At 53.7% G+C, this 15625-nt stretch overlaps 6 protein-coding genes across 6 annotated transcripts; 1 reads left to right on the top strand and 5 right to left on the bottom strand.

Moving 5' to 3' along the window:
- Window positions 1-34: 34 nt before the first annotated feature.
- On the bottom strand, window positions 35-1004 carry J7T55_002677 (b-cell receptor-associated 31-like protein; the record flags this gene model as incomplete). The annotated part of the gene is made up of 4 exons (XM_053137775.1): window positions 35-410; window positions 597-746; window positions 811-896; window positions 984-1004. 4 exons carry the CDS (start codon window positions 1002-1004, stop codon window positions 35-37), a joined length of 633 nt encoding a protein of 210 aa, XP_052998546.1.
- Window positions 1005-1750: 746 nt separating this feature from the next.
- J7T55_002676 (uncharacterized protein) lies at window positions 1751-3114 on the bottom strand (the record flags this gene model as incomplete). The annotated part of the gene is made up of 2 exons (XM_053137774.1): window positions 1751-2511; window positions 2583-3114. The coding sequence occupies 2 exons, from the start codon at window positions 3112-3114 to the stop codon at window positions 1751-1753; spliced, it is 1293 nt and encodes a 430-aa protein (XP_052998545.1).
- An 848-nt stretch (window positions 3115-3962) lies between these two features.
- J7T55_002675 (sorbitol dehydrogenase) lies at window positions 3963-5252 on the bottom strand (the record flags this gene model as incomplete). Its single annotated transcript, XM_053137773.1, has 2 exons — window positions 3963-4893; window positions 5041-5252. 2 exons carry the CDS (start codon window positions 5250-5252, stop codon window positions 3963-3965), a joined length of 1143 nt encoding a protein of 380 aa, XP_052998544.1.
- Window positions 5253-7489: 2237 nt separating this feature from the next.
- On the bottom strand, window positions 7490-8425 carry J7T55_002674 (uncharacterized protein; the record flags this gene model as incomplete). The annotated part of the gene is made up of 1 exon (XM_053137772.1): window positions 7490-8425. The coding sequence occupies one exon, from the start codon at window positions 8423-8425 to the stop codon at window positions 7490-7492; it is 936 nt and encodes a 311-aa protein (XP_052998543.1).
- Window positions 8426-9589: 1164 nt separating this feature from the next.
- J7T55_002673 (Protein kinase) lies at window positions 9590-11648 on the top strand (the record flags this gene model as incomplete). Its single annotated transcript, XM_053137771.1, has 6 exons — window positions 9590-9710; window positions 9830-10083; window positions 10158-10292; window positions 10380-10553; window positions 10660-11227; window positions 11416-11648. 6 exons carry the CDS (start codon window positions 9590-9592, stop codon window positions 11646-11648), a joined length of 1485 nt encoding a protein of 494 aa, XP_052998542.1.
- Window positions 11649-14264: 2616 nt separating this feature from the next.
- Window positions 14265-15406, bottom strand: J7T55_002672 (uncharacterized protein; the record flags this gene model as incomplete). The annotated part of the gene is made up of 5 exons (XM_053137769.1): window positions 14265-14535; window positions 14590-14732; window positions 14791-15018; window positions 15090-15194; window positions 15263-15406. The coding sequence occupies 5 exons, from the start codon at window positions 15404-15406 to the stop codon at window positions 14265-14267; spliced, it is 891 nt and encodes a 296-aa protein (XP_052998541.1).
- Between the last annotated feature and the right edge of the window lie 219 nt (window positions 15407-15625).

Raw genomic sequence — 15625 nt, 5'->3', positions numbered from 1 at the left:
TCCTCCAGGCCGTGCTCTGGTGTCCGAAGGTCCTCTACCTGTCCTTCTTGGGAAGGGCATCCGAGTTGCCGACCTTCTCGGCCAGCTCGTTGTACTCGCGGTGCAGGCCCTCGGCCTGCTTCTTGAGGGTCTCGATGTCCTGATCCTTCTTGGCGAGCTGGCGCTTGAGCCCCGCGATCTCGCCGGCGCCGCCCGCCTGCGACAGCTTCTCGGACTGCTTGGCGTTCTTGTCGGTGCCCTCGTACTGCTTGAGCCGCTCCTCGAGCCGCAGCACATCCAGGATCATGATGTACGTGCGGTTCAGGATCAGCGAAAGGAACAGCGTGAAGCCGCACAGGTACATGTTGCGCTGCGAGTAGAACTTCCTGGCCTGCACTTCGAGGCGCTCGTGGCCCATGATGGCTTGTCTGCTGGCGGGGCGGCCACAAGGTTAGCGCTGGATCGCACGCGTATTGATAGGCCTTGGGACGTGCTTGCTGCCGCGCTGCCGCGCTGTCCGGTGGAGCAGGCGGGGCGGGCAAAGTGGGCTTTCGCTGAGAAAGAAAAAAAGAGAAAACAGAAGCATGCGATGGTGGGGGGTGGGGGGGTTTACGTACGCATTATTACCGCCATCCGTGACGGAGGAGAGCTCGACTTGGACGCGATAGACCCGGTTGACACTGTCGATGAAGAGGATCAGGATGAAGATGAAGGTGATCTTCAGCCCGTATTGTAACTTGGCGACGAGGGGGTTTTCGGAGATGAAGCTAGAACCATGACATCCGTCAGATCCTGCATGCGGTTTGTCAGGTCATTAATGGAGGTACATACGTAAACACTCGTCTCTTGAGGGAGAATGGCATCGGGATGATGAGGAACATGAATAGCGCCATCTCCGCCATAAGGAGCATGAACACCTGCGGGTTGGAAACTGTCAGCGGGACCATTGACGACCAGGCACCGAGCGCTGAAGCTCTCAAGAGAGAGGCATTGAGGTCACTTACCAAGGTGTAATAGAGCGTCATTGTGACTATTGTTGTGAAGCTCCTCGAGCTTCGAGTCGGCTGTGGGGTTGTTGTCTTTGTGTGATTGAAGGGCTCCGGGAGCAATTGCTGTTGAGCTTGAGGTCAATTGTGATGTCGAAGAGGTCGAAGGGGATGTGTCGTAGCCAAGATTCCAGGTCTTGGAAGATATAGGGAAGAGGTTGACGAGGCGTTGGAGGGGGAGGAAAAGGTGGCCAGTTTGGCTCTGACGACCGCAGCTGGCAAGCTTGGGCTGGGTGAATCCGTCATACCTACCAGGTTGCCCGCAACGTCATCGCCCACCTAGCTGGCCTAGGTAGGCTAAGTGCAAAAAAGAAAGAGAGTGGCAGTGAGGTGCACGGACCACCCCAGCTCTACACTATTGATACGTTCTAGACCAACACAGTGCAGAAGAGAACAAGCAGAGAGAGGCCTCAAATCACACAAACAACACACTGCAGCTTTGATTCACAATTTAATACGCTTCTGCAGAGGTGACCACAGCCTCAAGGAATGTTTATATATAGTGGCAGCATCAACAGGCACCAACAATTGACAGTGAAAGTAAACCCCCGAGTCCCCGTATGCTCCTCCCCGAAACTCCGAGCTTTTGATGCCCACCAAGCAAGCGAGAGCACTTGGGTGTTTGAGGACCGTCATTCAAGAAAAACCAACACACATAACTTACAATCCCATCCCGTCCGTGACAAAGAAAATCGTGTCGTAATCATCATCGACGACTACAAAAACTAGCTGTAGAACTGCGACTTCTGGAAGCTGTCGGCAGTGATATCGCCAGGCTTGCCCGCCGGCACAGGCACCTTCTCCGGCTCGGGGGCCGCCATGGGTTTCTGGACCGCACTCACAACACTGCTGGTGAGCGAGTTGGCCCTACTACTGTCGAGCGAGGCCGTGGCCTTGATGGCAGCCACGGGCCGCCTGGCGACCTCGAGGAACGTCGACGGCAGGTAGCCCATGCGGCCGTCCCTAGACCGGCAGCGCCACCAGTCGCTCGGGTTGCCCAGCGGGTCCGTCTTGCTGAGCACGGCGACCAGGTCGCCCTTCTTGACCTCCAGGTCCACGCCCTTGACCACGGAGTCGCCGTTCGCCTCGGGCGAGAAGTCCCACAGCACGCGGCAGAACTCGAGCTTGGACGGGTCGATCGGCTGCGCCTGCAGCTGCTGTTGCCGCCTGCGCTCTTCCTCCTCGTGCGACGCGGCCATCGACCGGATCATCTTGGTCATGAGGTATGGCAGACCGAAGGCGAACAGGAGGAAGAAGATGAGCGGCTTGCGGCTCGGCCTCGCGGGCGATGGTGAGCCGTCCGCCGCGTGTCGGCCCTCGAACCTCGCGAAAGAGGCCGGTGTGAGGGCCATCGCGTCGGCTGGTGGTGGTCGCCCGGTAATCTTGGCGATGAGCGTCCTCATCCATCGCATTATTGTGTATATGCCGAGGACATGGCCAAGGGTGTCGCGGAGGTTTCCAAACTGCTCGGCCACGGCAACCACAGCTGTTTCATCAACACGTCAGCGTCTGATATTCAAAAAACCGTTCGGTCCAATTGGATAGATATTGACATACCGTAGAAGCTCGAGTGTGTGGTCATGTACGTGCTTTCGAGCATCTGTGCGAATCCACCGAACGCGCCCACGATGCCTTCCAGCACTTGGAAGGTGGCCTGGGTGCTCTGGTTGACCCTGTTCGTCAAACTTTCCGGGTTGTTGGGATCTTGCATGCCGCCCATTCCATATCCTCCCATGCCGCCATATCCTCCCATGCTCCGATAACCGCCGTAGCCACCGTACATTCCTCCGCCGTATCCCATACCTCCATAGCCACCGATGCCGCCCGCCATGCCGCCGTATGGCGACCCGTACGAGGAATACGAGGATGGATAACCGCCTGCTCCATATGCTCCGTAGCCGGTGGAACCCATCCTGCTATATGCGGCGGCGTTCTGGTTGACTGATGCGGTCAGGGACTCGGGTCGTGGCGGGATGGCGGGAGAAGCAGCGGAGGTCGTTGAGGCGGTTGGGGTGGCGGCGGAAGAGGTTGCGGCGGGTGGTGCTGCTGTTGCACCTGGACGTTCCCACGGCTTTGGAGGTGAGGCCATGGCGAGTAATGCAGACGGAGGCAGCGCTGAAATGAAAAGTTCGCTCTATCGCGCCACCCGGCGGCAGCAGAACGTTGGACGGGCAAGGATGGGACTGCAGTGAGGGGAGAATGCGGAGGACGGTGGACCAGGGGTGCGCTGTGCCACTGCCGGTTGTTTGTTGTCGTCGATAGTGCTTGTCCTCTTTTGTCCTGTCCTGTGGGCCACGAAAGGCGCAAGGTTGGGAAAAGATTTAGGTCTCGAGCATTTCCGAGATGCAGTCACTCCGTCAGACGTGATGCCTGTTGGGAAAGCCGCAGTGCCAGAGTTTCTTTGAAATGGACGGTTACGTCGAAAACCTAGACTTGCGCCGGCCTGTGACCGGCCGTTTGACATGCCTCGGCTGATTTCCAGTGTCCTTGGCTTGCCGAGCAGTTGGGAGCCGCGGTCTTTTGGAGCCTGGCTTACCTAAGCCGCAAAGGCCTCCGTTTGACGGGGGAAACGGTCACTGGTCTGCTACTCAATTGACTCGGGTTTGATATTCATCACTTCATATTGAACGATGCAAGAGACGTGACCACCTAGGTACACTGCAACTAATCCGAGTCCCCTGGGTCTTTCTCAGTGTTCTCCAGTGTTATACTGTTTCTAGGTACATATCGGTAAGATGGTTCACTTGACTCGACCACCGGGGAGAACTCGGTATCTCTGCTCTTGGTTATCAGCCCACCAACTTGGCCCAGTGTGGTCGAGTCTTGGCCGGTGAAGCGATGGCTTACTATCCCAGCCACCTCACGGTCTATTCAGCCGCGAGATATGTTCAGATCTAGATTCATTATTATATAATCAACGCTACACTCTAGAACGCCCTAGTCCAAGCTTTGAATAATAACCTTGATGGCACCAGTCTTGGGGTCGGCAGAGGTGTTGAAGGCCTTGAGCGCGTCCTCGAGCGGGAACTTGTGCGTGACGAGCTTGGACAGGTCGACGACGCCGTTCTCGATGAGGCGGATCGCGCGCGGCCAGGTGTTGGAGTAGCGGTACTGCAGCTGGATGTCGACCTCGCGCACGCTGGCGCGCATGAACTCGATGTTGATCTGGTTGCGGCCGACGCCGATGATGAAGACCTTGCCGCCGAACTTGCTCGCCCAGATGGCCGCGTTGATGCTGCTCTCCACGCCCGTGCACTCGATGGCCACCGCCGGCTCGATCCCGCCGAACGACTTGACAATCGCCTTGGCCGAGTCCTCGGGCGACAGCCGCTCCACCTTGTGCGTGATGACGCTGGGGCAGAACTCGCGCGCGAACGCCAGCCGGCCCTCGTCGATGTCGGTGATGACGATGGGGCACGCGCCGGCGGCCTTGACGACGGCCAGCGAGATGAGCCCGATGGGGCCGGCGCCGCAGATGAGCACGGGGTCGCCCACGGTGATCTGGGCGCGCTTGATGCCGGCGAGGGCGACGCTGAGCGGCTCCAGCATCGCGCCGTTCTCCCACGACATGTCCCCGATCTTGTGGCACCAGGCGGCCGGGTGGTTGACGTAGCGCCGCAGCAGGCCCGGCACCGGCGGCGTCGACAGGAAGTCGACCTTGTCGCACCCGTTGTAGCGCCCCGTCAGGCACGGCTCGCACTCGTTGCAGATCACCTGCGGCTCCACCGCCACCCGGTCGCCCACCTTGAGGCTCGTCACGTTCGGGTGCGCCGCGATCACCTCGCCTGCCGACTCGTGGCCCAGGATGTGGTCGCCGCCCACGATCATGGGGCCGATGCACCCGTGGTGCCAGAAGTGGATGTCTGATCTGTGTCGCCGCACCCCGTATCGTCAGCAATGAGCGCAACCTCTCTCTGTATTTTTAAATGTCTCTCTCTTCCTCTTTTCATCTCGCCTTGTGTGTTTCGTGATTCATGCCTCACGTTCGTGCTCATGCTTGTATCGAGTGACCTACCCGCAGATTCCCGTACTCCTGATAGCAACCGTGACCTGTCCCGGCTGCAAGTCCGCTCCGCCTTTTTGCACGCTCTCCAGCGTCGGCTCCGCCTCAGTCACCCATAGGTCGTGGGCTGGGTTGGTGTAGACGCCGATGTTGGGCTTGGAAGCCATAATGCTGGTGTGCCCGTTCTGCGAGGGCGTTCCGTTTTCTACTGCCGAGGGGCTCATTGAGACAATTGTCTGGTAAGGTCAGAGGTAGAACAGAGAGAGAAGAAAGAAGACTCGAGAAATTGGCCTAGGGATTCAGGACCGGGACCAGACTTGAATGACGATGAGCGAAGGTGGGGCAGGAGCCGGCAGAGGAGGTAGTAACCAAGTAGTAGGTCGACTGTCAACTTGCGACGCGACACAACCCAGCTTTTTTATCTGCTTGTACACGTAGACTGTCTCCCAGTAGCGAAGATCGTCAAGTCACACGCGTAGGGTGGTTCCTCACAGGGGGCGCCGGCCTTTATAGGAGATCCAATGGCATTTGGATGGGACATTTCAGAAGCGACCAGTACATGATGATCCACGACGATAACACGCCAAACCCGCTGCGCCCGCCCCAAAAGTCGGCTACAAACGTGACCCCGAGCCGCTATCGCCGTCCCCAGTCCCAGTAGTCCCAGTCAGTCAGTCGGGCGTTCCTGGGCGAGCATCTAGCTTCCAGAACCACCAGTGTGCGAATTATCCGCGGCGCCGTTGTGTTATATCGATGTGGGGTAACAAAAAGCGGCGTCAGAACTGCGGAGGGGTCGTCCTCGGCAGCTTCAACCCCGACCCATGATCTCATTCTCCCGCGCCAATCACCAGTCCTGTCCCCAGCTTTTTCTCCCACTTCCGACGGGGCTCCATAGGGGAACCATGGGGGTTGGCGCTCTTCCGCTGTCCCTAGGCCCAGTTCTGCCAGTCCAGAAGGGCAATATCGGCCCGAAGACATAGATCTTGGACCCCTGAATTATGTGCAGTAACCCAAGATCAAGCCTTCGTCTCCCCTTGCCCAGTAGAAGAAAAGTAAAATAAAATATAAGCAAGTCTTCTGCCGCTCCGGGCCTTCACATGCGAAGGGATCACGGGCTAGGGACCCACTCACGGCGGCATGAAAGTGCACGGTACACTCATCTCCTTTGAATACGCGCAGCTGCGGTCCATAGACGCGGTCAAATCGGATCCTCTCACCCCAGCACGCCTGACGAGCCTGACGAATCCAGACCAGACATCGTGAGCTCTCGTTGTCCTCCCAGATGCAGGCTCGTACTTCCCGAAAGAAAGCAAAGCATCGTCGGTACAGAGCGTCCGTGGTGGTGGCAGTAGACGTGATCACACGAACCACCAACGCACGCTGTCAGGCCAAATAATTCGCACCAATTGGCGGGATTCTGGTGGTGGCATCACCTCAACGTGTCAAGTCTCGCATGTGACCTGGCTCTTCCTGCTCGCAGGGATCCTCAAGTCTCTCCAGGTATTATAACATGTACCGAAAGGGACTGCAGCGCGACAAGACACGACACAGAATTCATCTATACGCGAAGGGTTGTCTAACACCCTATAGAGTGTGGTGGATTACACCGGAGGTTGTCCACTCGAGATGATACGCTTGGAGGCTATCCTGCTGTAGTCCTTCCTCCCGAAAGGTATGCTTTGCACCTTGCATGCATGCCTTTCAGACACAGGCGGAGGGAGTCCAGGCTACATGCAGCAGTAAGTCTATGTAGAGGAAGTACTGCTTATGTACTACTGTGCTCATCAAATGATGCCGATTCCGAGAGCTGCCCGCTTAGTAGATTTGACATCAGTCCTGAGAGCCATTATCTTGCCATCTGCTGGCTCCTTGATTCGTAGCTATACTGAAGGGTGCTGTGTGGATGCCGCCCGTTTGGTAAGAATGCTTCTGACAATATATTTGTCCTAAGTAGTTTATACTCGTAGTCTACGTCGTGGGATATCTCGCAAGGACCTGCAGCCATGCCCTTCTCTGAAACCTCGCCATACCTGGAACGTGAAAAGCAGAGCATCATGAATGTGGGTTAGCATGCACGAGAGGCAGGTGGCGTACGCGTCCTCCCATCCTGGGTCACATAAACATGGGCGGTTATGTCCCATACATGTGCGCGTTGTCGATGTCCCGGAATCCATACATCAACCTGCCATAAGTACATGCGTTGATATTCGTCATGCTTGAGCATAGGACCTACCGCATCACAGAAATTCTACCTGGGACTGGGTCAACAATAGTCAGCACAAGATGGGATGCAGTGAGTGACGTACTGTCTGTGAAAAGTCGGATTGTCCTTGGAGAGATCTGATCGCTCAAATTATTATTTACCCCTGTTATTAGAATCGAAGTCTACTCCTTTCTCCCTCTCGCTCAGCGGGCATCCTTGGGGAGAGTCCACCAATCGAAAAGGATCACAGCCATCACCTCATGGCGATCCTGTTGGCGAACCATCGGATTCCTCAGGAACGGCAGACTGGGGAGGCGGAGGGGGACCCAGCAATTCTTCAACCACTTTCTCGAAGTCATGTTCATGCAGCCATGTCATCCCCGGCAGTATGCCCCATTTCTCAAACCATAATCCCCCGTTGACCCATCTGTCTTTGACTGCCGTGTATGCTTGCGTGTTGATGTCGGGAGGATAGCGCTTCATAGGATCGTCGTGGCCTGTCTCCTGTGCTCTCTCCTCCAGCAGCCGCTCGCGCTCTTGCGAAACTTGGTAGTTGAACTGGTGGATAGGGCGCGTCAATTCCCGTTGGCGCTGGCGTTCAGCGCGCCGTTCAGCTTTTTGCCGCGTCTCCTCTTCCGTCCTTTGTCGCTTCCTCTTGGCGCCAAACTTGAAATTCGCAGGCGAGTAGTCGTCGTCGGTGTCCGAGTCATCGTCAAGTGGTACTTCGTGCATCCATGGTGCGTCCAATAGAGGTACATTATCGACATGCTCACCCCATCGCTCGCGGTTCGATTCGTACCACTTGTCGTCCCAGATGCCCTGCTCGATCCAGCGCTCTCTAACCCGTTCTGCTGCGACACCGAACTCGCTTTTGTCGGCCCCCACAAACTCGCCTGTCGATTCTATGCGCCGTCTCTCCTCGAGGCTCTGAGCGTTGAACTGTTCGGCGGCCTTCGATGCAAGCCAGTCCAAGTAGAGCTTGTCTCTGCGCGCATTGTAATTGTCCAGCGCCTCATCTACAGGCGCTGGGCTGTCTGTTCGAGTTGTGGTTCCCGATCTGGACCGATATGAAGGCGGGGACTGGCTGAATCGTCGTTCTCTGGCTTCGTCGAACTGTTCTTGGTCCTCTACGAGGGCCGCGAGGGCCGCGTGTGCCTGGAAGAGCCCATCGCCTCTGATCGTGTCAGCGGCCATTAAAGAGTCGGAGTGCCTGTCTGCTTTTGTTTTACTGCCTGTGATCGAGAACGGTGGATTATTGCGATAGGATTGTGTGAGAATCAGGAAAAGGTGGGAGGAAAGAATATGGAGGCGGCAGTTGGCATGTGCTGAACGTATTGTTGGTAAAGCTGCCCGTTGGCGAAGTGATGCCGAGGCGAGCGCTATATTTAGTTGGGTCGTGCACACAGGGCCTAGCGCATAACAGGACACAGCTGTTGGTGCCCCTGGCGCCAGCGGTTGGAACACATGTACACCCTGCAGGGATCCCAAAGATTGGCCAGGCACTCAAGAGCAAAAAGCAGTTGATCCCACGAGATACAGAAGGCATTCGGAGCTTGCCCCCACGGGGACCTTCCGCGCAGGAGGTTAAATCATATCCCATAGAAGGCTATCGCAGGAGTAAAAACCGCACAAGAGGTTATCCCTTCAGAAGGAGTCTATATGTACTGGTCAAGTCGTATCGACCATTCGAGATCCATGTTTGGCGTTTAATCAGCCAGTCAGACCCTTCCACTACTTCAGGTGCATCACATCACCGCCGTACATGTACATGACCACCTGCGCCTCAAACATTCTAGTCACCAACATGTCAACACGCCACCAACATGTTCGTCTAAAAGTAGAAGCTCTAACAACTTGTCGGCCTCGGCCAACTGATACAACGACTGTTTGGCATGAAGAGACAGCGCTTGCAGCCAACCCGTCATTAGCTTAAAGGACGTTGGAAAACATTGATAAATGCTCAGGTTGGTTGATGGGGGCAGTCCATGTTGACACCTTCTCCTCCTTCATATTTTCCCCCTATTACTCTGTTGATCAGTTGTATAATTTTTTTCCTTCAGTTCCCTTGGCGTCCATTGTAGGCCTTGCCAACGATTAAACATGTTGCGAAACAATATACTTTTTTACCTGCATCCCATCAACAAACAAGCTGAAGATGTTCTTAACGACCCCGAGAATGCATTCTTGTTAGATAGATCTGGCCCAACTACTCGCTTCGCCATAGGGCATTTTGAATCCAAAGCACGGAATCGAACAACTCTTGTGACGATAGGAAGACTTGGTGATATTGTACTCAGGGGAACCGGATATTCCCGAGAGCAATGCTCATTTCAAATCGATCTTGACACTCATGTTATCATGTTCTACGATGATTCCAGAGGAGGCACAAGTTCAGTCATGGGCCCGGATTCCACGCCATTTCGGCCAGGGCACTCCCGGAAAGTTGTTGTGCAACCTAACCTCAACAGCATCATCGGCAGTGAGTGAAGCTACCTTTCCATTCTAGGTCCTTGCTGTTCAAACATTGGAGCACCAAACCCATTTCTCTTTAGAGCTTCGACCCAAGGGGACAACAAACTCTGACCTAAAGAAACGCAGTGGGTGGTGAAAAACGCGATCTCATCACATTCAGGATAGAATGGCTTTACCAACCTCCAAAAACCATGGAATTGGTGGAGAAGAGAGATTTGAAGTCTCTATTACAAAACCCAAGATTTGCCCGGACCGATTCGGACAATGCGAAAACGGTGGTTCCGACGATGCCCCAAACGAGGATTCACTCAACATTGCCTAAAAGACCCATGATAAGATGGGCCAGGATCAAATTAATCGGGTCTGGAGCGTTCGGACAGGTCAGTAGACCCATATCGCTTGCTAGATGACGGGCCGCCACACTTGTGGTCAAGTATACTAACGCACTACCAAGGTGCTCCGTGCTGTTGACGTGGACACCGGTAGGCTCATCGCAGTCAAGATTGTGAAGATACGGCAGAATCAACACAAGGAAGCTTTCTTCGCACTCCTGAAACGCGAGGTCGAGGCCATTGGGAGAATCGAACATGTGAGCAGGTTTCTCCCCAGGGGCAGAAGAGGATGACTGGAGAATTGCGTGCTTTGAAACGCATTGAGGGGCTGACACAGTCAACAGCCATTCGTTGTCGATTACATATGCTCCAATCACAGCATAAACGCCACCGAGGCACAAGTCGTAATGGGTTTGATGAAGGGCAGTTTGCACTCGCTTCTCGACGCGAAAGAGGTCCCGTGGCATTACATAAATGAGACCGCGAACACAATGCTCACCCACATGTTACAGGCTCTGGTATGAATTACATTCTTCTCCGCGTCTTTCCGGTGCTCTAATGGGCATCATGGTTCCAGCAAGGCTTGCATCACAGGTAACAGCCTCTAACACCTGTATCATTTAGGACTGTGTTGCTTCCATGGGCATTGTTCACCGCGACGTCAAACCGGAAAATATCCTCTACACCTATAGCCCACACAATGAACTTATCTTCAAGCTCGGAGACTTTGGCCTTTGCAACCAGGCAGCCTTGGCTCAGTCCACAGCGGGTACCTTCCTATACATGGCTCCAGAGATCCTCTCAGCAGCGCAAGGTCAGACGCCGAAGGCGGACATCTGGTCCCTCTTCATGGTCCTAATCTGGATGTACGACTTCCAGGGGTTCCGCAACGCAAACCCTTACAAGTTCAACGTCCAAACACTGCAGGAGCTGGTAAGGGACGCCACCGCGCCGGAGGAGTACCTGGAACCGCTCAAAGAGATGGGCCGTCCGGACCCGGAGAAGCGCGCGTCGGCCGCACAGATGATGCTCAAGCTCGGCCTGTTCTCGCGGAAGCCCAAGGCCATACTCTGCAGCCACGGCAAGGACCCGAAGAGGATACCGCCGATGCCGGTAGATGTCCCTACCCCAGGCGCACGCACCCCCAAACAATCTATCGAGAAGAAACCGGCTGTCAAGAAGTCGGCCTCTAGTGATGTGAAAATGACGAGCGCTTCGAGGAGCTTTTTCGGCAGTCGAATTATGTAATCAGTAATAGAAGGGATGGCAGTTTTCTTTACTTGTATTTGACGACGACTAATATAATGAATCAGCTTTTCTGGTGACCTAATGTTATCTGCAGTCTCTCACGTTTAACGACACATATGACCTCCTTCATAGCAGGTCACCCGGCGCATACGAATAATAATCTCGAAAGACAACATCTGGCCAATGCAGTGCCATATCTTGTGCATCTGCGCTACATGAATGTTGGGCCGGTGATCTGGCGGCGACGCGGATTGCCCATCCAACTCTACGGAAGCCAGAGTGGGAAGGTCAAGAAGGAAACTCCGCAAATCACGTTTCCCATGGCTCTAAGGGTGATGAGCAACCTTTTAGCCTACGTGTATTGAAGAGAACTGTATCACTGCTTTGGGCCGAGCGCAGACTGAGGATCGCGTGCGACGTCACTTTTGGGCTCGTTGACCACCGAGTTGCCAAAGCGAGGATGTTCGGGCTGCCTTCGCTTCTTCGGTTTGGAATACTTCGGGGCAATATATTGATGGATATGACAGCGAAATTTGTATCGTATGAGTGATCATATTAAGGAATATGGAGGAGCAACACTCTTCAAGATCTTGCATTCCAGATGATGTTGGGCTTCTGTCTTGGGCCCGAACCAGCTTAAGCACACGCATATGCAAGCAGTCACCAGCCTTCACTACTTGTTGTCGACTCGGGCCAGATACTCATCAAAACATTACATCGGGAGAATTAGTGGCCAGTGTACTGGATGCTGTGATTACATGCCTTGTCGCAGGGCTTCTCCCGCTTAATGCCTGTGGTGTTCTGTGTCAGAATAGATCGTGGCGAAATAGCTCGAGATCCTATCCAACAGGACTATAATTGTAGGCTCAGCAAGTTGAAGCCGCCACGGACCTAGTTGATCACTGCGTTGTGTGTCTCTCTGCCCACTTGTTCAAAGCTTCCAGTGCCAGGAGTGAAATCCTCAGATTCTTGATCGGCAGGATGCTCCATGCATCATGCTCAGTACTTTCCTCGAGAAGTACTGCTCGTTCAGGTCTAAGATTACGAAGGAATTCGGGCCTCGAAATTAAGTCCTACAAATTACTATGAAAGAAGTATCATTAATGAGGAAAAAGAAAGGAAATAAGCAGGTGAAAGCTGGGGTTCTTAAGGGGATCGAGGCTGTCAATCAGGCCCTTCCAGTTTAATCGTGAACCTTTTCGATCGTAAATGTCACCATAAGTACCCAGATATGACAAAGACTACGACGTGTACAATCTTTATAGGGAGTGCCCTTATTCTGGTGGATGCATCGATTGCTCGTATGGCGTCATAAATTGAAACTTGCAATGACGAGCGTCTGGCTTTTGGACATATACGCTACAATGCTAAGCACGTCAATAGATCGACTCCCTGCATACACCGTTACCTAGAAGTTTCATCTACCATGATCTCGTTTTGATGTGGTCCTTGTCTCTTCCCCATTGACATCTACCTAAGGCTCAAGGATGTCAAAATCCATGGACTGGTGCGCGGTTGCTGCGGAGGACGAACCGAATTACTATTGCTTACCACTTCCAACTTATGACAAACTCTGCATACTCACCTGTACGCAAAGTTCCAGACGTAGCTAGACAAAGATTCGATGCGTCGAAGTATGCAAGGCGGATATGTCGGTAATTCATGCATCTCTCTACTGTACTTTGCTTGTAGCAAACGCACATCACAAAGTGAAGACGCTTGCAGCGTGTAATTCGGTTGGCTGCTTACAAGGGGAGTGGGGACCCACCCGCTGAGAGCCAATCAAAACGAAAGGCAAGAGCAGAGACCGCTAGCCGCGGAGCCCGCCTCCGCTCCGAAGTAAAAGATTTTCCAGCCTAATTGTATAGCCATTATAATGCCCCGCGCAGATATTTTTTCAGTTCTCACACCGTAGTCGGATATGGTGTAATGGTTAACATCGGTGACTCTCACTCACCAGCTCGGGGTTCGATTCCCCGTATCCGAGAACTTGAGAGGCGTCTTCCTCGCATCCTTTTTGCAATTTTTGTCTATTTATTTTGCTTTTTGCCCACCAATATTCTTGGTGGCTGAGCGGCTATTTGTCCTTGTTTGATTAATATGAAGGGGCTGCTCTGCTCTGCGTTCCTCCATGGGATCCTCGGAACGCCTTGGCAGTCTAAACATCAGTAGGATGGAGACCATGTGCCGGGGCTTGAGGTTCCAGTGCGTTACTGGTCAACTCTGCCGCCCTGCAGCACACCCCTTCGGATGACGGCAGTGAACCACGAGGTAGCTCGTTGCCTGGTCGAGAGTAGTTCATTGCTTGAGCATCACGGTATACCGCACTGTGTACATCTGCATGTGGTAGGTAGACATTTGATCTCGGTGTGAACATCAATATGGACGGTGCATATTCATTCGAGTAGGACAAATATCTACGCAGTGCTTGCATATATACCTATCTAACAGGTACATGTAACAATTCATGCCCCCCTCCAAAAAGAAAGAAGGAAAATTGTGGTTCGGACTCGCGGACTCGCGGACTCCTGCCGCGTCCCCCTACCCCCCACGCACATCAACACCTCACTGCAGCCACCGTCCCATAGGTATTGGGCGATGTGCAAGTGCCGAACGAGAAGGATCCCGAATGGATACTGGCGAAAGCCCCCCTCTCGAATGAAGGTGTCGATTCATTGCGAATCGGGTCTTCAGGAACCGCTTGATAAAGGATTCATGTCTGCCTGCGGTGAAAGGTGCAACGTCCATCAAGTGCCCTGATCCTACCAAGTGCGGAAGAACAGGAGGAACCGTTAAAAGCGCAGATCTGCACGCGGGGCGAAGAGGGAGGATATGGGGCCACACATGGCAAGTGCTCGAGAGCCGAATTAGTCTCAGGCCTGCGAGACAATCGGAAATCGTGATAATTACACATTAAGTCCCGATGCTTTGCTCACGGGTGACGGGTATCTACCTCGTAAATTGGTTCCTACGATGCTGGACTATCTCGCACTGCCTCCAGACTTTCCAGAATATGCACCACTTGAACTCCCCATGAACGCCAGTTCCTGCGGCGGCTCATCCGGGACGCGTGCGATTCCCGACTCGAGGCTCAGCATCAGGGGCTTGAGGAATGGAAGGCAAGACGTGACTACACTTGTGCAGATCACAACTTGATTCAATATGGTGGGTAGCCAGAAACTCGACGTGACATCTTCACTGTCACAAGCGTTCCAGTAGACTCCCAATTGTGCTGCTGCCGCCGCAATAACCCTGAGACAATCCCCATTAGCTGACACTCAGCTTCAAGAAAAAGGTGAAACCCACAAAGTCCGCGTCATGAATACTATGAGGATCAAGACGCGGTTGGAAGTTGATATCTGGAGCATGCCAATGATCCAGACGAGAAGCCCGACGGTTCCGACTTCCGTTAAGATGTTGATCACCGCGACATATGTCCACCAAGCTCTCTTTTGAACTTCAGTATACCACGATCTGAACCTGACCGCCCGACGAGCATCGACATACCTGATCAATACAGTGATCACGACGGACGAGATCCCATACTCTTGGCACTGTGCACTGGAACAGTGATATTAATGTCGCAGATAGCCACCATAAGCCGTTCAGAATTCGCAAGCCGAGATCCACGTAGAGGTGAGTTTGATTCGGAGTTAGTCGGGTGATGAAAATGGAGATGGACCATTTGATTAGGGCGAGGGTCAGAATCAGAAGAGGTAGACTGGCGTAGTTAGCCTTGAGGCGCTGTCAGCATAACCAAAGCACAGGCTACGCCGGGAGGCAGAAGAGATGAGTATGGCTCTTACCTTGGCGAGGGTATCCAGATCGTCCTGTGTCAGGGCATTTTGCGACTGTCCAAGGCCATGGGAGGCAGCGATGGAAATACAGATGCCTTGACCCAGTGAGGTCACCTGTGTAGACAAGTGCTCAATAGGTTTTCCAATGGATGTAGAAAGAAAATCCACTGCTTGGTGATTACCTGAGCCAAAATCTGGAGACCATCATCCCATTCCAGCTCTTTCGAGACGAAATATCGGGTTCCTAACCGGGCGCAGACGCTGAAAAAATTGGTAAGAAATAGAAACCAGACCAGAACATTCGTAACTGCGCTGGCATTTTCCATGTCTCATGGGTTGTGAGAGTGGCAGACTAATGCAGGAGGCGTCAACAAGCTCAAAGGGGTCATTCCTCCCTTTTGTAGTGAGATGCCACAGCAGGGCCAGTTTCTCTGGTCGTCCGATGAATTCTTACTCAGAACGCTCACTGCCCGCCTGTGGCACCCTACCAGAATGCGAGTTCCGCTTCTAGTCCTCTGTTGTCTCACTCAGACTGCTGTACTACT

Source organism: Diaporthe amygdali (assembly GCF_026229845.1).
Source record: "Diaporthe amygdali strain CAA958 chromosome Unknown NODE_3_length_2959817_cov_65_330692, whole genome shotgun sequence".
Lineage (NCBI taxonomy): Eukaryota > Fungi > Ascomycota > Sordariomycetes > Diaporthales > Diaporthaceae > Diaporthe > Diaporthe amygdali.
The sequence above is the reverse complement of the archived record's forward strand: the minus strand, read 5'-3'. Positions and strand labels throughout refer to the sequence as shown.